Source organism: Heterodontus francisci, chromosome 1, assembly GCF_036365525.1.
Source record: "Heterodontus francisci isolate sHetFra1 chromosome 1, sHetFra1.hap1, whole genome shotgun sequence".
NCBI lineage: Eukaryota > Metazoa > Chordata > Chondrichthyes > Heterodontiformes > Heterodontidae > Heterodontus > Heterodontus francisci.
In genome coordinates this window covers 6,046,447-6,069,486 of record NC_090371.1, presented here as the reverse complement: position 1 = coordinate 6,069,486, position 23,040 = coordinate 6,046,447, and the positions used below count along the sequence as shown (strand labels likewise).

The following is a 23,040-nucleotide window of genomic DNA, read 5'->3' as shown; positions in this document are numbered from 1 at the left end:
ACAGATTTTTGGAGTCTCGAGAATCAAGGGATATGGTGAGCGGGTGGGAAAGTTTAATTGAAGCCTAAGATCAGCCCGATGGGTCATATGGTCTACTCCTGCTCCTATTTCTTGTATTTTATTTATTAGTTCCTGGGATGTGGGCGTCGCTGGTCAGGCCAGCATTTATTGTCCATCCCTAATTGCCCTTGAGAAGGTGGTGGTGAGCTGCCTTCTTGAACCGCTGCAGTCCATGTGGGGTAGGTACACCCACAGTGCTGTTCGGAAGGGAGTTCCAGGATTTTGACCCAGCGACAGTGAAGGAACGGTGATATAGTTCCAAGTCTGGATGGTGTGTGACTTGGAGGGGAACTTGCAGGTGGTGATGTTCCCATGCAGTTGCTGCCCTTGTCCTTCTAGTTGGTAGAGGTCGCGGGTTTGGAAGATGCTGTCGAAGGAGCCTTGGTGCATTGCTGCAGTGCATCTTGTAGATGGTACACACTGCTGCCACTGTGCCTCGGGGATGGAGGGAATGAATGTTTGTGGGTGGTGTGCCAATCAAGCGGGCTGCTTTGTCATGGATGGTGTCAAGCCTTTAGAGTGTTGTTGGAGCTGCACCCATCCAGGCAAGTGGAGAGTATTCCATCACACTCCTTGCTTGTGCCTTGTGGATGGTGGAGAGGCTTTGGGGAGTCAGGAGTTGAGTCACTCACCGCAGGATGCCTAGCCTATGACCTGTTCTTGTAGCCACGGTATTTATATGGCTGCTCCAATTCAGTTTCTGGTCAATGGTAGCCCCCAGGATGTTGATAGTGGGGGATTCAGATCCAACGGTCAAAATTCATCTGCTTCACCCTCTCAAACTCTAAATATGTCTGCCCAGCCAATCTCCATAAGTTCCTAAACTTCTGACTGTAAGCTTCAGGGACTAACTCATACGCAGACAGAATAGCCTTTTTTGCCATCTCATAACCTGCAGAAGCCTCTTCAGGAAGCCTGGCATTAGAACAAAGAACAAAGAACAGTACAGCACAGGAACAGGCCATTCGGCCCTCCAAGCCTGCGCCGATCTTGATGCCTGCCTAAACTAACACCTTCTGCACTTCCGGGGACCGTATCCCTCTATTCCCATCCTATTGGCAAGAAATAGCAAGATTAGGGAACCATGGATGACAGGTGAAATTGTGAGACGAGCTAAGAGGAAAAAGGAAGCATACATAAGGTCTAGGCGGCTGAAGAAAGACGAAGCTTTGAAAGAATATCGGGAATGTAGGACCAATCTGAAACGAGGAATTAAGAGAGCTAAAAGGGGTCATGAAATATCTTTAGCAAACAGGGTTAAGGAAAATCCCAAAGCCTTTTATTCATATATAAGGAGCAAGAGGGTAACTAGAGAAAGGATTGGCCCACTCAAGGACAAAGGTGGAAGGTTATGCGTGGAGTCAGAGAAAATGGGTGAGATTCTAAACGAGTACTTTGCATCGGTATTCACCGAGGAGAGGGACATAACGGATGTTGAGGTTAGGGACAGATGTTTGATCACTCTAGGTCAAGTCAGCATAAGGAGGGAGGAAGTGTTGGGTATTCTAAAAGACATTAAGGTGGACAAGTCCCCAGGTCCGGATGGGATCTATCCCAGGTTCTGTGGGAAGCGAGAGAGGAAATAGCTGGGGCCTTAACAGATATCTTTTCAGCATCCTTAAACACGGGTGAGGTGCCGGAGGACTGGAGAATTGCTAATGTTGTCCCCTTGTTTAAGAAGGGTAGCAGGGATAATCCAGGTAATTATAGACCGGTGAGCCTGACGTCAGTGGTAGGGAAGCTGCTGGAGAAGATACTGAGGGATAAGATCTATTCCCATTTGGAAGAAAATGGGCCTATCAGTGATAGGCAACATGGTTTTGTGCAGGGAAGGTCATGTCTTACCAATTTAATAGAATTCTTTGAGGAAGTGACGAAGTTGATTGATGAGGGAAGGGCTGTAGATGTCATATACATGGACTTCAGTAAGGCGTTTGATAAGGTTCCCCATGGTAGGCTGATGGAGAAAGTGAATGCACATAGGGTCCAGGGTGCACTAGCTAGATGGATAAAGAACTGGCTGGGCAACAGGAGACAGAGAGTAGCAGTGGAAGGGAGTTTCTCAAAATGGAGACGTGTGACCAGTGGTGTTCCACAGGGATCCGTGCTGGGACCACTGTTGTTTGTGATATACATAAATGATTTGGAGGAAAGTATAGGTGGTCTGATTAGCAAGTTTGCAGATGACACTAAGATTGGTGGAGTAGCAGATAGTGAAGGGGACTGTCAGAGAATACAGCAGAATATAGAGAGATTGGAGAGTTGGGCAGAGAAATGGCAGATGGAGTTCAATCAGGGTAAATGCGAGGTGATGCATTTTGAAAGATCCAATTCAAGAGTGAACTATTCAGTAAATGGAAAAGTTCTGGGGAAAATTGATGTACAGAGAGATTTGGGTGTTCAGGTCCATTGTTCCCTGAAGGTGGCAACGCAGGTCAATAGAGTGGTCAAGAAGGCATACGGCATGCTTTCCTTCATCGGACGGGATATTGAGTACAAGAGTTGGCAGGTCATGTTACAGTTGTATAGGACTTTGCTTCGGCCACATTTGGAATACTGCGTGCAGTTCTGGTCGCCACATTACCAAAAGGATGTGGATGCTTTGGAGAGGGTGCAGAGGAGGTTCACCAGGATGTTGCCTGGTATGGAGGGCGCTAGCTATGAAGAGAGGTTGAGTAGATTAGGATTATTTTCATTAGAAAGACGGAGGTTGAGGGGGGACCTGATTGAGGTGTACAAAATCATGAGAGGTATAGACAGGGTGGATAGCAAGAAGCTTTTTCCCAGAGTGGGGGATTCAATTACTAGGGGACACGAGTTCAAAGTGAGAGGGGAAATGTTTTGGGGGGATATGCGTGGAAAGTTCTTTACGCAGAGGGTGGTGGGTGCCTGGAACACATTGCCAGCGGAGGTGGTAGACACGGGCACGATAACGTCTTTTAAGATGTATCTAGACAGATACATGAATGGGCAGGAAGTAAAGAGATACAGACCCTTAGAAAATAGGCGACACGTTTAGATAGAGGATCTGGATCGGCGCAGGCTTGGAGGGCCGAAGGGCCTGTTCCTGTGCTGTAATTTTCATTGTTCTTTGTTCTTTGTTCTATTCATATATTTGTCAAGATGTCTCTTAAACGTCGCTATCGTACCTGCTTCCACCACCTCCCCCGGCAGCAAGTTCCAGGCACTCACCACCCTCTGTGTAAAGAACTTGCCTCGCACATCCCCTCTAAACTTTGCCCCTCGCACCTTAAACCTATGTCCCCCAGTAACTGACTCTTCCACCCTGGGAAAAAGCTTCTGACTATCCACTCTGTCCATGCCGCTTATAATTTTGTAAACCTCTATCATGTCGCCCCTCCACCTCCGTCGCTCCAGTGAAAACAATCCGAGTTTTTCCAACCTCTCCTCATAGTTAATGCCCTCCAGACCAGGCAACATCCTGGTAAACCTCTTCTGTACCCTCGCCAAAGCCTCCACGTACTTCTGGTGGTGTGGTGACCAGAATTGCACGCAATATTCTAAGTGTGGCCTAACTAAAGTTCTGTACAGCTGCAGCATGTCTTGCCAATTTTTATACTCTATGCCCCAACTCTAAGCTTCATGAGCTCTGCCTACCAGCCTGCCCTGCATGAGCAATGTCCAGCTTTCTTTCGGCCATTTCATCTGTTTGGCTATTTTTTCAAAAGATATGAAAAATGCCTCTTTCCTCGAACTTAGGAAGAGCCTGTATTAATTTAAACAACTTCGCGCTGGGCCCTGATCTAAATTCAGATTCTTCCTGACCCGAATTTTCACTGGATTCAAGACTACCCTTTTGTCTTAGTTCCATCTCTTTTAACTTAAATTCCCTCTCTTCTTTTTCACTTTCTCTCCGAAATGCTCTCTTTTTCTCTTTCCTCTTTTTCCAATTTAAGGTTTCTTAATTCTTTTTCCTGCTGACGCTCCAGTTTTTTTGTTTCTAACTGAATCCTAGCCAATTCCACTGCATCACTCTCAAACCTACTACCTACTTGTCGCTCGTATTCCCTTTCTTTTTCCTCGTGTTTCCCTTCATCTGTATCAGCATCATCATTATCGTCTGCTAATTCCAGATGTTTAGCTATTATGTCAATTATCTTTGCTTTTTTGGCACCTGATTTCAATTCCAACCCCAATTTCGCTGCCAATTCTTTTAATTTGTTCTTAGTTAAAGTTACCAAGTCACTCGGGAACATTCTGCTTTCCCAAAAACTCTGCTACAACCACTCATGCCATAACAATAGTATAGACTGTACCTTCTTATACAAGAGACCTTTTTTAAATTTCTTTGTAATTTGTGTTAGATTTAGATCCCAACAATTGAATTTCGAATTGATAAGATTCCAGACTCGAGAGCAATTAATATGATCCCAATCGCAGGACTACAATTTTAATATGTTCTCCCAGAGACGAATAAGTACTATGATTCCAAATGCGAGCCCTCCAAATTTGTCAGATTCTGATCCCAGATGCGAGCCCCGAATTAAGATATGATTCAAATCCAGAAACCCAATTAATATGTGATTTAAATCTCGAGCGAGCTCCTAATTAATATGATTCAAATCCCGAATGAGCCCCCAATAAATATGATTCAACCGACTGCTCCAGTCAAAGCCCCAAATCAAAATATACGTTTCTGATTGTGGTGGGAAAAATGCACTGTTAATTCAGTCCCATCCCTCCACAGATCGCCTAACATATCATTTTAAACGTTCCAAATTAAAGAAAGACCCAGCGAAGTTGTACCATCTATTAACCCCTGAATGATGCTAACCAAACCAGGTGTCTTTAAGTCAGCAAATTAACTGTTTAATTTTAAAAAAACTATATTCTTAAACGCATTTAAAATGGAAAAAATTAGAGTCCTTGCAAATTTAAAGTCCAATGTTGCTTGAAGTCCTCACAGCCGTCCAATGAGAAAAAAAGGTTCTTTCACAGGGGAACAGTCCATAGTCAAATACCAGCAGTAAGTGGTGCTTTCCTTCCTTCAACGAATTTCAACAATTAATGACTTGCAAACACTTTTTAAATGAATTAATTTGGCTTTAGAGTTTTTGAGGGATAAAAGATTGTCACATTCTAACTTCTGCTCTTTCAGATTAAATTACCAGAGATCTCTGTTTTAGCTTGACTATGTTTTAGAATTTTGAGGGATAATGATAATTAAACAGACAAAATTCTCTTCCTTCAGTTTAAACAGCTGAGAGCTCTTCTTTCAGATGGTAACACCAGCTGTCTGTGTTCTCTGTTTGAACAGACTGTCATCAACTAAAAATCCGGTTCAAAATTGAATTGTAACAAATGTATCGCTTGATGCTCAGCCCCTGTGGCTGTATCCAAGGTAACGAAAATAATGGATACAGAACTGGCTCGGTCAGATGGATACAGAACTGGTTCGGTCAGATGGATACAGAACTGGCTCGGTCATAGAAGACAGAGGGCAGCAGTGGAAGGGTGCTTTTCTGAATGGAGGGATGTGACTAGTGGTGTTCCGCAGGGATCAGTGCTGGGACCTTTGCTGTTTGTAGTATATATAAATGATTTGGAGGAAAATGCAGCTGATCTGATTAGTAAGTTTGCAGACGACACAAAGGTTGGTGGAGTTGCGGATACTGATGAGGATTGTCAGAGGAAACAGCAGGATATAGATCGGTTGGAGACTTGGGCGGAGAAATGGCAGATGGAGTTTAATCCGGACAAATATGAGGTAATGCATTTTGGAAGGTCTAATGCAGGTGGGAGGTATACAGTAAATGGCAGAACCCTTAGGAGTATTGACAGGCAGAGAGATCTGGGCGTACAGGTCCACAGGTCACTGAAAGTGGCAACGCAGGTGGATAAGATAGTCAAGAAGGCATTCGGCATGCTTGCCTTCATCGGTCGGGGCATAGAGTATAAAAATTAGCAAGTCATGCTGCAGTTGTACTGAACTTTAGTTAGGCCATGCTTAGAATATTGCGTGCAATTCTGGTCGCCACACTACCAGAAGGACGTGGAGGCTTTGGAGAGGGTACAGAAGAGGTTTACCAGGATGTTGCCTGGTCTGGAGGGCATTAGCCACAAGGAGAGGTTGGATAAACTCGGATTGTTTTCACTGGAATGACGGAGGTGGAGGGGCGACATGATAGAGGTTTACAAAATTATGAGTGGCATGGACAGAGTGGATAGTCAGAAGCTTTTTCCCAGGGTGGAAGAGTCAGTTACTAGGGGGCATAGGTTTAAGGTGCGAGGGGCAAAGTTTAGAGGGGATGTGTGAGGCAAGTTTTTACACAGAGGGTGGTGAGTGCCTGGAACTTGCTGCCGGGGGAGGTGGTGGAAGCAGGTACGATAGCGACGTTTAAGAGGCATCTTGACAAATACATGGTTAGGATGGGAATAGAGGGATACGGACACCGGAAGTGCAGAAGGTTTTAGTTTAGGCAGGCATCAAGATCGGCGCAGGCTTGGAGGGCCGAATGGCCTGTTCCTGTGCTGTACTGTTCTTTGTTCTTTGTTCACCCTTTGAATCGCAGTCTCCAAATGGCTGTCTCCAACGGCATCCAAAAATGCATTTTGTCTAACTCCTGAGGCTTACTGGTTCTTAAAGCAGTACGGCTCCTTTTCCAGCCTTAAAGACACACCACATTTTCCCCAGAGAAAAAAACTACAGGACCATGACAGCAGAGTAGATTGGGAGAAATGGTTCCCTTTGGTGGAAGGGTTGGGAAGTAAAGATTTAAAGTGATTGCAAACGGTAACATGAGGAAAACCACTTTTACAAAGTGAATGTTTATGATCTGGAGTCCACTGCCTGAGAATATGGTGGAAACAGATTCAGGCATGACTTTCAAAAGGGAATTGGATAAGTACCTGAAGAGAAAAAATTTTCAGAGCTATGGGGAAGAGTCGGGGGAGTAGGACTAGGTGAGTTGCTCATTCAGAGAGCCAGCATGGCTTGACGGACTGAATGGCCTTCTTCTGTTCTGTAACTATTTTATGATTCTATGAGATTTGTCAAGTGTACATATGTGATTGGATGGAGCCCTGAGCCTCAAAGCACCCACAATTCCCTGTGAGTTCATGGTGACCTTGCTGATAGAGTCTGAAGGAGAGTGACAGCGTGGGACTTTCCTAGAGGAGAGTAGCCGACATCAGAACAAAGAACAAAGAAAATTACAGCACAGGAACAGGCCCTTCGGCCCTCCAAGCCTGCGCCGATCCAGATCCTCTATCTAAACCTGTCGCCTATTTTCTAAGGGTCTGTATCTCAGAGGGCAGGTCCTCACTCCTGGACCCATTCACTTCACTGTGACTGGGTCAAGACTGGTGCTGGTAAAAACCAGACCGACCTGCTTATAAAGAGCAGCTGGAGAAAAATCAAAACACGTGTAACTGGCATTATGTTGGCACTTGCCAGGAAAGGGAATGGAGTGAGTGAGATAGCATGAGCATGAACTCTTCTTCGTGCTGGCATTAAAAGGTTACAAATTCCATTTCCTCATCACCGACTCCATCTCTCTCCCTGGCAACAGTATGATGTTGAATCAGACTGTTTGCAATCTTGGTGTCACATTTCACCTTGAGATGAGCTTCTGACCACTTATCCACTACATCACTAGACCTGACTATTTCCACACTGAAACATCACTCGACTCCTCTCCTGCCTCAGCTCCTTTGTTGCTGAAACCCTCGTCCATGTCTTTGTTGCTGTAGCTTTGACTATTCCAATGCACGTCTCGCCAGCCTCTCAATTTCTAACGTCACGTAAACTTGAGGTCATCCAAAACTCTGCTGCCGGTATCCTTTCTCGCAGCACATCCTGTTTTCCTGTTTACCTATCGCCCCTGGGCTCACTGTCTTACATTGACTCCTGGTTAAACAACACCTCAGTTTTTAAATTCCTATCCTTGTTTTTAAACCCCTCCATGGCCTCACTGCCCCTCCCCCAACGCCCCCGCAATCTCTGTAATCTCATCCAGCCGCACAAACCTCCAAGATATCTGTACTCCTCTAATTCTAACCTCTTGACCATCCCTGATTTTAATTGTGTCACCATTGGTGGCTGCACCTTCAGTTACCAAAACCTAAACTCTGGAATTTCCTTCCTAAACCTCTCTATCTCTCTACCTCTCTCCTGCTTTAAGACACTTCTTGAAACCCCCTTTGGTTAACTGCCCTAAAATCTCTTTCTGTTGCCCGATGACATATTTTGTTTTATAATACTCAGGTGAAATGCCTTGGGATGTTTTATTGCAGTCAAGGTGGTATATAAATACAAGCTGTTGTTGTTGTATTTTAGTCAATTGCTTTGCCTGTCTTGTTCTCTCCATTTCAGACATTCTGTTCCGCTGTGAGTCACATTCTCCAATACCCCTTCTCCTTCTCAGTGGGGGCAGGCTGGGGAGGAGGTTCAAATGACATGGACCAGTTAGGACGTAATGGCCAGTTTCGGTTCTGTAGAATCTCTGTAATTCTCTCACTTTCTCTCTGACAGGTGCGAGGTCTGCTGAAGAAGTTTGTTATAAACTTACGAATAAACAAGGAAATGATTTTGGGAACTGCGGCAAGGATGAAAATGATGAGTATATAAAGTGCCGGACAGAGTAAGTTTGACAGAAAAATCCAACTTGTGTAGAATTAATGCAGGAATTTTATACTTTGAGTAATTGAAAAGATTGTGCTGATTTATATTCTAAATGATGATGTAATGAAGTTTCATCTGGAGAAATCAGGGAGACCTGGTCACAACGTCAAAGCAAGTTGAACCAACAACATAAGGACTTCATTAATGGGTCATTGATTAAAAACCTGGAGGGATTGGATTTCCAGTTTTTCCCAGAAATCGTCTGGATAATCGGGAAGATGTGTGTGTGAGTGTGTGTCGGTGGCATGTGTCAGTTTGTGTGTTTTTTTCACGTGTGTGTGTGTCAGCTGATTAAAGAGAATCAGCATGGATTTGTAAAGGGTCGATCAGTCAGATGAACCTGTTTAAATTTTTTGAAGAAGTGTCTAAATTAGTGGACAGGGGAATGTCTGTGGATGTTATTTACATGGACTTCGAGAAGGCATTTGATAAAGTCTCTCAAAGACTGCTAGCTAAATTTGGAACTCATGGAATTGAAGGCAAATTATTTACCTGATTAGGACATTGATTAAGCAAAATGAGACAAAGAGGAAGGATAACATACAAACATACAAATTAGGAGCAGGATTAGGTCACTCGGCCCCTCGAGTCTGCTCCGCTATTCAATAAGTTCATGGCCTGAACTGATTACTCTACATTCCCCTCTACCCCGATAACCTTTCACCCCCTTGCTTATCAAGAATCTATTCCCTCTGCCTTAAAAATATTCAAAGACTCTGCTTCCACTGCCTTTTGAGGAAGAGAATTCCAAAGACTCACAACCCTCTGAGAGAAAAAAATTTCTCCTCATCTCTGTCTTAAATGGGTGACTCCTTATTTTTAAACAGTGACCCCTAGTTCTAGATTCTCCCACAGGGGAAACATCCTTTCCACATCCACCCTGTCAAGACCCCTCAGGATCTTATATGTTTCAATCAAGTTGCCTCTTACTTTTCTAAATTCCAGTGGATACAAGCCTAGTCTGTCCAATCTTTCCTCATAAGACAACCCACCCATTCCAGGTATTAGTCTAGTAAACCTTCTCTGTACTGCCTCCAATGCATTTACATCCTTCCTTAAATAAGGAGACCAGTATTGTACACAGTACTCCAGATGTGGTCTCACCAATGCCCTGTATAACTGAAGCATAACCTCCCTACTTTTGTATTCAGTTCCCCTCGCGATAAACGACAACATTCTATTAGCTTTCCTAACTACTTGCTGTACCTGCATACTAACCTTTTGCGATTCATGCACCAGGACACCCAGGTCCCTCTGTATCTCAGAGCTCTGCAATCTCTCACCGTTTAGATAATATACTTCTTTTTTTTCCTTCCTGCCAAAGTGGACAATTACCCATTTTCCCACATTATACTCCATTTGCCAGGTCTTTGCCCACTCACTTAACCTATTTATATCCCTTTGTAGCCTCCTTATGTCATCTTCACAAGTTACTTTCCTACCTATCTTTGAGTCATCAGCAAATTTAGCAAACAAACCTTCAGTCCCTTCATCAGTCATTTATATAAATTGTAAAAAGTTGAGGTCCCAGCAAAGATCCCTGTGACAGACCACTCGTTACATCTTGCTAACCAGAAAATGACCCATTTATGCCTACTCTTTGTTTCTTGTTAGCTAACTAATCTTCTATCCATGCCAATATGTTACCCCCACACCATGAGAACAAAGAACAAAGAACAGAAACAGGCCATTTGGCCCTCCAAGCCTGCCTAAACTAACACCTTCTGCACTTCCGGGGTCCGTATCCCTCTATTCCCTTCCTATTCATGTATTTGTCAAGATGTCTCTTAAACGTCGCTATCGTATCTGCTTCCACCACCTCCCCTGGCAGCAAGTTCCAGGCACTCACCACCCTCTGTGTAAAGAACTTGCCTCGCACAGTGATATTGAGGGGCTGGAGCAGAGTGGTCAGTGATATCAAGGTCCGGAGCAGAGCGGTCAGTGATATCGAGGGGCTGGAGCAGGGCGGTCAGTGATATCGAGGGCCGGAGCAGAGCGGTCAGTGATATCGAGGGGCTGGAGCAGGGCGGTCAATGATATCGAGGGCCGGAGCAGGCCGGTCAGTGATATCGAGGGGCTGGAGCAGGGCGGTCAGCGATATCGAGGGCCGGAGCAGAGCGGTCGTGTATATTGAGGGGCTGGAGCAGGGCAGTCAATGATATCGAGGGGCCGGAGAAGGCCGGTCAGTGATATCAAGGGCCGGAGCAGGGCGGTTAATGATATCGAGGGCCGGAGCAGAGTGGTCAGTGATATCGAGGGCCGGAGCAGAGCGGTCGTGTATATTGAGGGGCTGGAGCAGGGCGGTTAATGATATCGAGGGGCCGGAGCAGAGTGGTCAGTGATATCGAGGGGCCGGAGCAGGCTGGTCAGTGATATCGAGGGCCGGAGCAGGGTGGTCGTGTATATCGAGGGGCTGGAGCAGGGCGGTTAATGATATCGAGGGGCCGGAGCAGAGTGGTCAGTGATATCGAGGGCCGGAGCAGAGCGGTCAGTGATATCGAGGGCCGGAGCAGAGGGGTCGTGTATATCGAGGGGCTGGAGCAGGGCGGTTAATGATATCGAGGGGCCGGAGCAGAGTGGTCAGTGATATCGAAGGCCGGAGCAGAGCGGTCAGAGATATCGAGGGGCAGGAGCAGGCCGGTCAGTGATATCGAGGGCCGGAGCAGAGCGGTCGTGTATATTGAGGGGCTGGAGCAGGGCGGTCAATGATATCGAGGGGCCGGAGCAGAGCGGTCAGTGATATCGAGGGCCGGAGCAGAGCGGTCAGTGATATCGAGGGGCTGGAGCAGAGCGGTCGTGTATATTGAGGGGCTGGAGCAGGGCGGTCAATGATATCGAGGGGCCGGAGCAGAGTGGTCAGTGATATCGAGGGCCGGAGCAGGCCGGTCAGTGATATCGAGGGGCCGGAGCAGAGTGGTCAGTGATATCGAGGGCCGGAGCAGGCCGGTCAGTGATATCGAGGGGCTGGAGCAGAGCGGTCATGTATATTGAGGGGCTGGAGCAGGGCGGTCAGTGATATCGAGTGGCTGGAGCAGAGCGGTCAGTGATATCGAGGGCCGGAGCAGAGCGGTCAGTGATATCGAGGGCCGGAGCAGAGCGGTCAGTGATATTGAGGGGCTGGAGCAGGGTGGTCAGGGATATCGAGGGGCTGGAGCAGGGTGGTGAGTAATATCGAGGGCCGGAGCAGGGCGGTCAGTGATATCGAGGGGCCGGAGCAGAGCAGTCGTGTATATTGAGGGGCCGGAGCAGAGCGGTCAGTGATATCGAGGGGCCGGAGCAGGCCGGTCAGTGATATCGAGGGCCGGAGCAGAGCGGTCGTGTATATTGAGCGGCCGGAGCAGGGCGGTCAGTGATATCGAGGGGCCGGAGCAGGCCGGTAAGTGATATCGAGGGCCGGAGCAGAGCGGTCGTGTATATTGAGCGGCCGGAGCAGGACGGTCAGTGATATCGAGGGGCTGGAGCAGGGCAGTCAGTGATATCGAGGGGCCGGAGCAGAGTGGTCAGTGATATCGAGGGGCTGGAGCAGAGTGGTCAATGATATTGAGGGGCTGGAGCAGGCCGGTCAGTGATATCGAGGGCCGGAGCAGGCCGGTCAGTGATATTGAGGGCCGGAGCAGTCCAGTCAGTGATATCGAGGGGCCGGAGAAGAGTGATCAATGATATTGAGGGGCTGGAGCAGGGCAGTCAGTGATATCGAGGGCCGGAGCAGGCCGGTCAGTGATATCGAGGGGCTGGAGCAGAGTGGTCAGGGACATCGAGGGGCTGGAGCAGGGCAGTCAGTGATATCGACGGCCGGAGCAGGCCAGTCAGTGATATCGAGGGGCTGGAGCAGAGTGGTCAGGGACATCGAGGGGCTGGAGCAGGGCGGTCAGTGATATTGAGGGGCTGGAGCAGAGCGGTCAGTGATATCGATTGCCAGAGCAGGGCGGTGAATGATATCGAGGGGCCGGAGCAGAGCGGTCAGTGATATTGAGGGGCTGGAGCAGAGCGGTCAGTGATATCGAGGGCCGGAGCAGAGCAGTCAGTGATATTGAGGGGCTGGAGCAGAGCGGTCAGTGATATCGAGGGCTGGAGCAGAGCGGTCAGTGATATTGAGGGGCCGGAGCAGAGCAGTCAGTGATATCGAGGGGCCGGAGCAGAGCGGTCAGTGATATCGAGGGCCAGAGCAGAGCGGTCAGTGATATCGAGGGGCCGGAGCAGAGCGGTCAGGGATATCGAGGGGCTGGAGCAGGGTGGTGAGTGATATCGAGGGCCGGAGCAGAGTGGTCAGTGATATCGAGGGGCCGGAGCAGAGCGGTCAGGGATATCGAGGGGCTGGAGCAGAGCGGTCGTGTATATTGAGGGGCCGAAGCAGAGTGGTCAGTGATATCGAGGGCCGGAGCAGAGCGGTCAGTGATATTGAGGGGCTGGAGCAGGGTGGTCAGGGATATCGAGGGGCTGGAGCAGGGTGGTGAGTAATATCGAGGGCCGGAGCAGAGCGGTCGTGTATATTGAGGGGCCGGAGCAGGGCGGTCAGTGATATCGAGGGGCCAGAGCAGGCCGGTCAGTGATATCGAGGGTCGGAGTAGAGCAGTCGTGTATATTGAGGGGCTGGAGCAGGGCGGTCAGTTATATCGAGGGCCGGAGCAGAGTGGTCAGTGATTTCGAGGGCTGGAGCAGAGCGGTCGTGTATATTGAGGGGCTGGAGCAGGGCGGTCAGTTATATCGAGGGCCGGAGCAGAGTGGTCAGTGATTTCGAGGGCCGGAGCAGAGCGGTCGTGTATATTGAGGGGCCGGAGCAGAGTGGTCAGGGATATCGAGGGCCGGAGCAGAGCGGTCAGTGATATTGAGGGGCTGGAGCAGGGTGGTCAGGGATATCGAGGGGCTGGAGCAGGGTGGTGAGTAATATCGAGGGCCGGAGCAGGGCGGTGAGTGATATCGAGGGGCCGGAGCAGAGCGGTCGTGTATATTGAGGGGCCGGAGCAGGGTGGTCAGTGATATCGAGGGGCCAGAGCAGGCCGGTCAGTGATATCGAGGGTCGGAGCAGAGCGGTCGTGTATATTGAGGGGCCGGAGCAGGGCGGTCAGTAATATCGAGGGCCGGAGCAGAGCGGTCGTGTATATTGAGGGGCTGGAGCAGGGCGGTCAGTGATATCGAGGGGCCGGAGCAGGCCGGTCAGTGATATCGAGGGGCCAGAGCATAGTGGTCAGTGATATCGAGGGGCCGGAGCAGAGTGGTCAGTGATATCGAGGGGCTGGAGCAGAGTGGTCAATGATATTGAGGGGCTGGAGCAGAGCGGTCAGTGATAGCGAGGGCCGGAGCAGAGCGGTCAGTGATATTGAGGGGCTGGAGCAGAGCGGTCAGTGATATCGAGGGCCGGAGCAGAGCAGTCCGTGATATTGAGGGGCCGGAGCAGAGCGGTCAGTGATATCGAGGGCCGGAGCTGAGCAGTCTGTGATATTGAGGGGCCAGAGCAGAGCGGTCAGTGATATCGAGGGGCTGGAGCAGAGCGGTTAATGATATCGAGGGGCTGGAGCAGAGCGGTCAGTGATATCGAGGGCCGGAGCAGAGCAGTCAGTGATATCGAGGGGCCGAAGCAGAGCGGTCAGTGATATCGAGGGCCGGAGCAGAGCGGTCGTGTATATTGAGGGGCTGGAGCAGGGCGGTTAATGATATCGAGGGGCCGGAGCAGAGTGGTCAGCGATATCAAGGGCTGGAGCAGAGCGGTCAGTGATATCGAGGGCCGGAGCAGGGCGGTCGTGTATATTGAGTGGCTGGAGCAGGGCGGTTAATGATATCGAGGGGCCGGAGCAGAGTGGTCAGCGATATCGAGGGCCGGAGCAGAGCGGTCAGTGATATCGAGGGGCCGGAGCAGGCTGGTCAGTGATATCGAGGGCCGGAGCAGGGCGGTCGTGTATATTGAGGGGCTGGAGCAGGGCGGTTAATGATATCGAGGGCCGGAGCAGAGTGGTCAGTGATATCGAGGGCCGGAGCAGGGCGGTCGTGTATATTGAGGGGCTGGAGCAGGGCGGTCAGTGATATCGAGGGGCGGAGCAGAGCGGTCAGTGATATCGAGGGCCGGAGCAGAGCGGTCGTGTATATTGAGGGGCTGGAGCAGGGCGGTCAGTGATATCGAGGGCTGGAGCAGGCTGGTCAGTGATATCGAGGGCCGGAGCAGGGCGGTCGTGTATATTGAGGGGCTGGAGCAGGGCGGTCAGTGATATCGAGGGGCGGAGCAGAGCGGTCGTGTATATTGCGGGGCTGGAGCAGGGCGGTTAATGATATCGAGGGGCCGGAGCACAGTGGTCAGTGATATCGAGGGCCGGAGCAGGCTGGTCAGTGATATCGAGGGCCGGAGCAGGCTGGTCAGTGATATCGAGGGGCTGGAGCAGGGCGGTTAATGATATCGAGGGCCGGAGCAGAGTGGTCAGTGATATCGAGGGGCCGGAGCAGGCCGGTCAGTGATATCGAGGGCCGGAGCAGGCCGGTCAGTGATATCGAAGGGCTGGAGCAGAGCGGTCGTGTATATTGAGGGGCTGGAGCAGGGCGGTCAATGATATCGAGGGGCCGGAGCAGAGTGGTCAGTGATATCGAGGGGCCGGAGCAGGCCGGTCAGTAATATCGAGGGCCGGAGCAGAGCGGTCGTGTATATTGAGGGGCTGGAGCAGGGCGGTCAGTGATATCCAGGGGCCGGAGCATAGTGGTCAGTGATATTGAGGGGCTGGAGCAGGGCGGTGAGTGATATCGAGGGCCGGAGCAGAGCGGCCAGTGATATTGAGGGGCTGGAGCAGAGCGGTCAGTGATATTGAGGGGCTGGAGCAGAGCGGTCAGTGATATCGAGGGCCGGAGCAGAGCAGTCAGTGATATTGAGGGGCCGGAGCAGAGCGGTCAGTGATATCGAGGGCCGGAGCAGAGCAGTCTGTGATATTGAGGGGCCAGAGCAGAGCGGTCAGTGATATCGAGGGGCTGGAGCAGAGCGGTCAGTGATATCGAGGGGCTGGAGCAGAGCGGTCAGTGATATCGAGGGCCGGAGCAGAGCAGTCAGTGATATCGAGGGGCCGGAGCAGAGCGGTCAGTGATATCGAGGGGCTGGCGCAGGCCGGTCAGTGATATCGAGGGCCGGAGCAGAGCGGTCGTGTATATTGAGGGGCTGGAGCAGGGCGGTTAATGATATCGAGGGGCCGGAGCAGAGTGGTCAGTGATATCGAGGGCCGGAGCAGAGCGGTCAGTGATATCGAGGGCCGGAGCAGGGCGGTCAGTGATATCGAGGGCCGGAGCAGAGTGGTCAGTGATATCGAGGGGCGCAGCAGAGCGGTCAGTGATATCGAGGGCCGGAGCAGAGTGGTCAGTGATATCGAGGGGCCGGAGCAGGCCGGTCAGTGATATCGAGGGCCGGAGAAGAGCGGTCGTGTATATTGCGGGGCTGGAGCAGGGCGGTTAATGATATCGAGGGGCCGGAGCAGAGTGGTCAATGATATCGAGGGCCAGAGCAGAGTGGTCAGTGATATCGAGGGGCCGGAGCAGGCCGGTCAGTGATATCGAGGGCCGGAGCAGGCCGGTCAGTGATATCGAAGGGCTGGAGCAGAGCGGTCGTGTATATTGAGGGGCTGGAGCAGGGCGGTCAATGATATCGAGGGGCCGGAGCAGAGTGGTCAGTGATATCGAGGGCCGGAGCAGGCCGGTCAGTGATATCGAGGGGCCGGAGCAGAGTGGTCAGTGATATCGAGGGCCGGAGCAGGCCGGTCAGTGATATCGAGGGCCGGAGCAGAGCGGTCATGTATATTGAGGGGCTGGAGCAGGGCGGTCAGTGATATTGAGTGGCTGGAGCAGAGCGGTCAGTGATATCGAGGGCCGGAGCAGAGCGGTCAGTGATATTGAGGGGCTGGAGCAGAGCGGTCGTGTATATTGAGGGGCCGGAGCAGGGCGGTCAGTGATATGGAGGGGCCGGAGCAGGCCGGTCAGTGATATCGAGGGTCGGAGCAGAGCGGTCGTGTATATTGAGGTGCTGGAGCAGGGCGGTCAGTGATATAGAGGGGCCGGAGCAGGCCGGTCAGTGATATCGAGGGCCGGAGTAGAGCAGTCGTGTATATTGAGGGGCTGGAGCAGGGCAGTCAGTGATATCGAGGGGCCGGAGCAGAGTGGTCAGTGATATCGAGGGGCCGGAGAAGAGTGGTCAGTGATATCGAGGGGCTGGAGCAGGGCAGTCAGTGATATCGAGGGGCTGGAGCAGGCCGGTCAGTGATATCGAGTGGCCGGAGCAGAGTGGTCAATGATATTGAGGGGCTGGAGCAGGGTGGTCAGTGATATTGAGGGGCTAGAGCAGAGCGGTCAGTGATATCGAGGGTCGGAGCAGAGCGGTCAGTGATATTGAGGGGCTGGAGCAGAGCGGTCAGTGATATCGAGGGCCGGAGCAGGGCGGTCAGTGATATCGAGGGGCCGGAGCAGAGCGGTCAGTGATATTGAGGGGCTGGAGCAGGGCGGTGAATGATATCGAGGGGCTGGAGCAGAGCGGTCAGTGATATTAAGGGGCTGGAGCAGAGCGGTCAGTGATATCGAGGGCCGGAGCAGGGCGGTCAGTGATATCGAGGGCCGGAGCAGAGCGGTCAGTGATATCGAGGGCCGGAGCAGAGCGGTCAGTGATATTGAGGGGCTGGAGCAGGGCGGTGAATGATATCGAGGGGCTGGAGCAGAGCGGTCAGTGATATTGAGGGGCTGGAGCAGAGCGGTCAGTGATATCGAGGGTCGGAGCAGAGCAGACAGTGATATTGAGGGGCCGGAGCAGAGCGGTCAGTGATATCGAGGGCCGGAGCAGAGCAGTCTGTGATATTGAGGGGCCAGAGCAGAGTGGTCAGTGATATCGAGGGGCCGGAGCAGAGCGGTCAGTGATATCGAGGGCCGGAGCAGAGCAGTCAGTGATATTGAGGGGCCGGAGTAGAGCGGTCAGTGATATCAAGGGCCGGAGCAGAGCAGTCAGTGATATTGAGGGGCTGGAGCAGAGCGGTCAGTGATATCGAGTGCCGGAGCAGAGCGGTCAGTGATATTGAGGGGCTGGAGCAGAGCGGTCAGTGATATCGAGGTCCGGAGCAGAGTGGTGAGTGATATCGAGGGGCCGGAGCAGAGCGGTCAGTGATATCGAGTGCCGGAGCAGAGCGGTCAGTGATATTGAGGGGCTGGAGCAGAGCGGTCAGTGATATCGAGTGCCGGAGCAGAGCGGTCAGTGATATTGAGGGGCTGGAGCAGAGCGGTCAGTGATATCGAGGGCCGGAGCAGAGTGGTCAGGGATATCGAGGGGCCGGAGCAGAGCGGTCAGTGATATTGAGGGGCTGGAGCAGAGCGGTCAGTGATATCGAGGGGCTGGAGCAGAGCGGTCAGTGATATCGAGGCCAGAGCAGAGTGGTCAGGGATATCGAGGGGCTGGAGCAGAGCGGTCAGTGATATCGAGGGGCCGGAGCAGAGTGGTCAGTGATATCGAGGGGCTGGCGCAGAGCGGTCAGTGATATCGAGGGGCTGGAGCAGAGCGGTCAGTGATATCGAGGGGCCGGAGCAGAGCGGTCAGTGATATCGAGGGGCCGGAGCAGAGCAGTCAGTGATATCGAGGGGCCGGAGCAGAGTGGTCGTGTATATTGAGTGGCTGGAGCAGGGCGGTTAATGATATCGAGGGGCCGGAGCAGAGTGGTCAGCGATATCGAGGGCCGGAGCAGAGCGGTCAGTGATATCGAGGGGCCGGAGCAGGCTGGTCAGTGATATCGAGGGCCGGAGCAGGGCGGTCGTGTATATTGAGGGGCTGGAGCAGGGCGGTTAATGATATCGAGGGGCCGGAGCAGAGCGGTCAGTGATATCGAGAGGCAGGAGCAGAGTGGTCAGTGATATCGAGGGCCGGAGCAGAGCGGTCAGTGATATCGAGGGCCGGAGCAGAGCGGTCGTGTATATTGAGGGGCTGGAGCAGGGCGGTTAATGATATCGAGGGGCCGGAGCAGAGTGGTCAGTGATATCGAGGGCCGGAGCAGAGAGGTCAGTGATATCGAGGGGCCGGAGCAGGCTGGTCAGTGATATCGAGGGCCGGAGCAGAGCAGTCAGTGATATCGAGGGCCGGAGCAGAGCGGTCAGTGATATCGAGGGGCCGCAGCAGGCTAGTCAGTGATATCGAGTGCCGGAGCAGAGCGGTCAGTGATATCGAGGGGCAGCAGCAGAGTGGTCAGTGATATCGAGGGCCGGAGCACAGCGGTCAGTGATATCGAGGGCCGGAGCAGGGCGGTCGTGTATATTGAGGGGCTGGAGCAGGGAGGTTAATGATATCAAGGGGCCGGAGCAGAGTGGTCAGTGATATCGAGGGGCCGGAGCAGGCTGGTCAGTGATATCGAGGGCCGGAGCAGGCCGGTCAGTGATATCGAAGGGCTGGAGCAGAGCGGTCGTGTATATTGAGTGGCTGGAGCAGGACGGTCAATGATATCGAGGGGCCGGAGCAGAGTGGTCAGTGATATCGAGGGCCAGAGCAGGCCGGTCAGTGATATCGAGGGGCCGGAGCAGAGTGGTCAGTGATATCGAGGGCCGGAGCAGGCCGGTCAGTGATATCGAGGGCCGGAGCAGAGCGGTCATGTATATTGAGGGGCTGGAGCAGGGCGGTCATTGATATCGAGTGGCTGGAGCAGAGCGGTCAGTGATATCGAGGGCCGGAGCAGAGCGGTCAGTGATATTGAGGGGCTGGAGCAGGGTGGTCAGGGATATCGAGGGGCTGGAGCTGGGTGGTGAGTAATATCGAGGGCCGGAGCAGGGCGGTCAGTGATATCGAGGGGCCGGAGCAGAGCGGTCGTGTATATTGAGGGGCCGGAGCAGGGCGGTCAGTGATATCGAGGGGCCGTGGCAGGCCGGTCAGTGATATCGAGGGTCGGAGCTGAGCGGTCGTGTATATTGAGGGGCCGGAGCAGGGCGGTCAGTGATATCGAGGGGCCGGAGCAGGCCGGTCAGTGATATCGAGGGCCGGAGCAGAGCAGTCGTGTATATTGAGGGGCTGGAGCAGGGCGGTCAGTGATATCGAGGGGCCAGAGCAGAGTGGTCAGTGATATTGAGGGGCCGGAGAAGAGTGGTCAGTGATATCGAGGGGCTGGAGCAGGGCAGTCAGTGATATCGAGGGGCTGGAGCAGGCCGGTCAGTGATATCGAGGGCCGGAGCAGGCCGGTCAGTGATATCGAGGGGCCGGAGCAGGGCGGTGAGTGATATCGAGGGCCGGAGCAGAGCGGTCAGTGATATTGAGGGGCTGGAGCAGGGCGGTGAATGATATCGAGGGGCCGGAGCAGAGCGGTCAGTGATATTGAGGGGCTGGAGCAGAGCGGTCAGTGATATCGAGGGCCGGAGCAGAGCAGTCAGTGATATTGAGGGGCCAGAGCAGAGCGGTCAGTGATATCGAGGGGCCGGAGCAGAGCGGTCAGTGATATTGAGGGGCTGGAGCAGAGCGGTCAGTGATATCGAGGGCCGGAGCAGAGCGGTCAGTGATATTGAGGGGCTGGAGCAGAGCGGTCAGTGATATCGAGGTCCGGAGCAGAGCGGTCAGTGATATTGAGGGGCTGGAGCAGAGCGGTCAGTGATATCGAGGGGCCGGAGCAGAGTGGTGAGTGATATCGAGGGGCTGGAGCAGAGTGGTCAGTGATATCGAGGGGCCGGAGCAGAGTGGTGAGTGATATCGAGGGCCGGAGCAGAATGGTCAGTGATATCGAGGGGCCGGAGCAGAGTGGTCAGGGATATCGAGGGGCTGGAGCAGAGCGGTCGTGTATATTGAGGGGCTGGAGAAGGGCGGTCAGTTATATCGAGGGCCGGAACAGAATGGTCAGTGATATCGAGGGCCGGAGCAGAGCGGTCAGTGATATTGAGGGGCTGGAGCAGGGTGGTCAGGGATATCGAGGGGCTGAAGCAGGGTGGTGAGTAATATCGAGGGCCGGCGCAGGGCGGTCAGTGATATCGAGGGGCCGGAGCAGAGCGGACGTGTATATTGAGGGGCCGGAGCAGGGCGGTCAGTGATATCGAGGGGCCGGAGCAGGCCGGTCAGTAATATCGAGGGCCGGAGCAGAGCGGTCGTGTATATTGAGGGGCTAGAGCAGGGCGGTCAGTGATATCGAGGGGCCGGAGCAGAGTTGTCAGTGATATCGAGGGGCCGGAGCAGAGTGGTCAGGGATATCGAGGGGCTGGAGCCGGGCGGTGAGTGATATCGAGGGCCGGAGCAGAGCGGTCAGTGATATTGAGGGGCTGGAGCAGGGCGGTGAATGATATCGAGGGGCTGGAGCAGAGCGGTCAGTGATATTGAGGGGCTGGAGCAGAGCGGTCAGTGATATCGAGGGCCGGAGCAGGGCGGTGAGTGATATCGAGGGGCTGGAGCAGAGCGGTCAGTGATATTGAGGGGCTGGAGCAGAGCGGTCAGTGATATCGAGGGCCGGAGCAGAGCAGACAGTGATATTGAGGGGCCGGAGCAGAGCGGTCAGTGATATCGAGGGCCGGAGCAGAGCAGTCTGTGATATTGAGGGGCCGGAGCAGAGCGGTCAGTGATATCGAGGGGCTGGAGCAGAGCGGTCAGTGATATCGAGGGCCGGAGCAGAGCAGTCAGTGATATCGAGGGGCTGGCGCAGAGCGGTCAGTGATTTCGAGGGGCTGGAGCAGAGCGGTCAGTGATATCGAGGGGCTGGAGCAGAGCGGTCAGTGATATCGAGGGCCGGAGCAGAGCAGTCAGTGATATCGAGGGGCCGGAGCAGAGCGGTCAGTGATATCGAGGGGCCGGAGCAGAGCAGTCAGTGATATCGAGGGGCCGGAGCAGAGTGGTCAGTGATATCGAGGGCCGGAGCAGAGCAGTCAGTGATATCGAGGGGCCGGAGCAGAGTGGTCAGTGATATCGAGGGCCGGAGCAGAGCGGTCGTGTATATTGAGGGGCTGGAGCAGGGCGGATAATGATATCGAGGGGCCGGAGCAGAGTGGTCAATGATATCGAGGGGCCGGAGCAGAGCGGTCAGTGATATCGAGGGGCTGGCGCAGGCCGGTCAGTGATATCGAGGGCCGGAGCAGAGTGGTCAGCGATATCGAGGGCCGGAGCAGGGCGGTCGTGTATATTGAGTGGCTGGAGCAGGGCGGTTAATGATATCGAGGGGCCGGAGCAGAGTGGTCAGCGATATCGAGGGCCGGAGCAGAGCGGTCAGTGATATCGAGGGCCGGAGCAGGGCGGTCGTGTATATTGAGTGGCTGGAGCAGGGCGGTTAATGATATCGAGGGGCCGGAGCAGAGTGGTCAGCGATATCGAGGGCCGGAGCAGAGCGGTCAGTGATATCGAGGGGCCGTAGCAGGCTGGTCAGTGATATCGAGGGCCGGAGCAGGGCGGTCGTGTATATTGAGGGGCTGGAGCAGGGCAGTTAATGATATCGAGGGGCCGGAGCAGAGTGGTCAGTGATATCGAGGGCCGGAGCAGAGCGGTCAGTGATATCGAGGGCCGGAGCAGAGCGGTCGTGTATATTGAGGGGTTGGAGCAGAGCGGTTAGTGATATCGAGGGCCGGAGCAGGGCGGTCGTGTATATTGAGGGGCTGGAGCAGGGCGGTTAATGATATCGAGGGGCCAGAGCAGAGCGGTCAGTGATATCGAGGGGCAGGAGCAGAGTGGTCAGTGATATCGAGGGCCGGAGCAGAGCGGTCAGTGATATAGAGGGCCGGAGCAGAGCGGTCGTGTATATTGAGGGGCTTGAGCAGGGCGGTTAATGATATCGAGCGGCCGGAGCAGAGTGGTCAGTGATATCGAGGGCCGGAGCAGAGCGGTCAGTGATATCGAGGGGCCGGAGCAGGCTGGTCAGTGATATCGAGGGCCGGAGCAGAGCGGTCAGTGATATCGAGGGCCGGAGCAGGGCGGTCGTGTATATTGAGGGGCTGGAGCAGGGCGGTTAATGATATCGAGGGGCCGGAGCAGAGTGGTCAGTGATATCGAGGGGCCGGAGCAGGCTGGTCAGTGATATCGAGGGCCGGAGCAGGGCGGTCAGTGATATCGAGGGGCCGGAGCAGGCTGGTCAGTGATATTGAGGGCCGGAGCAGGGCGGTCGTGTATATTGAGGGGCTGGAGCAGGGCGGTTAATGATATCGAGGGCCGGAGCAGAGTGGTCAGTGATATCGAGGGGCCGTGGCAGGCCGGTCAGTGATATCGAGGGTCGGAGCTGAGCGGTCGTGTATATTGAGGGGCCGGAGCAGGGCGGTCAGTGATATCGAGGGGCCGGAGCAGGCCGGTCAGTGATATCGAGGGCCGGAGCAGAGCAGTCGTGTATATTGAGGGGCTGGAGCAGGGCGGTCAGTGATATCGAGGGGCCAGAGCAGAGTGGTCAGTGATATTGAGGGGCCGGAGA

The 23,040-nt window shown here is 53.4% G+C and overlaps 1 protein-coding gene across 5 annotated transcripts in view; it reads left to right on the top strand.

The window, feature by feature from the left end:
• Window positions 1-23,040, top strand: part of LOC137367113 (disintegrin and metalloproteinase domain-containing protein 12-like) — a 544,479-nt gene that overhangs the window by 349,834 nt on the left and 171,605 nt on the right. For all 5 annotated transcript variants that reach the window (XR_010973684.1, XM_068028577.1, XM_068028570.1 and 2 more), the window contains exon 15: window positions 8,555-8,663. Coding sequence is in view for 4 of the 5 variants with exons in the window: in XM_068028577.1 (XP_067884678.1) it covers window positions 8,555-8,663 (109 nt within the window). In the remaining variant the exon portion in view is untranslated. The remainder of the gene's footprint in view (window positions 1-8,554; window positions 8,664-23,040) is intronic.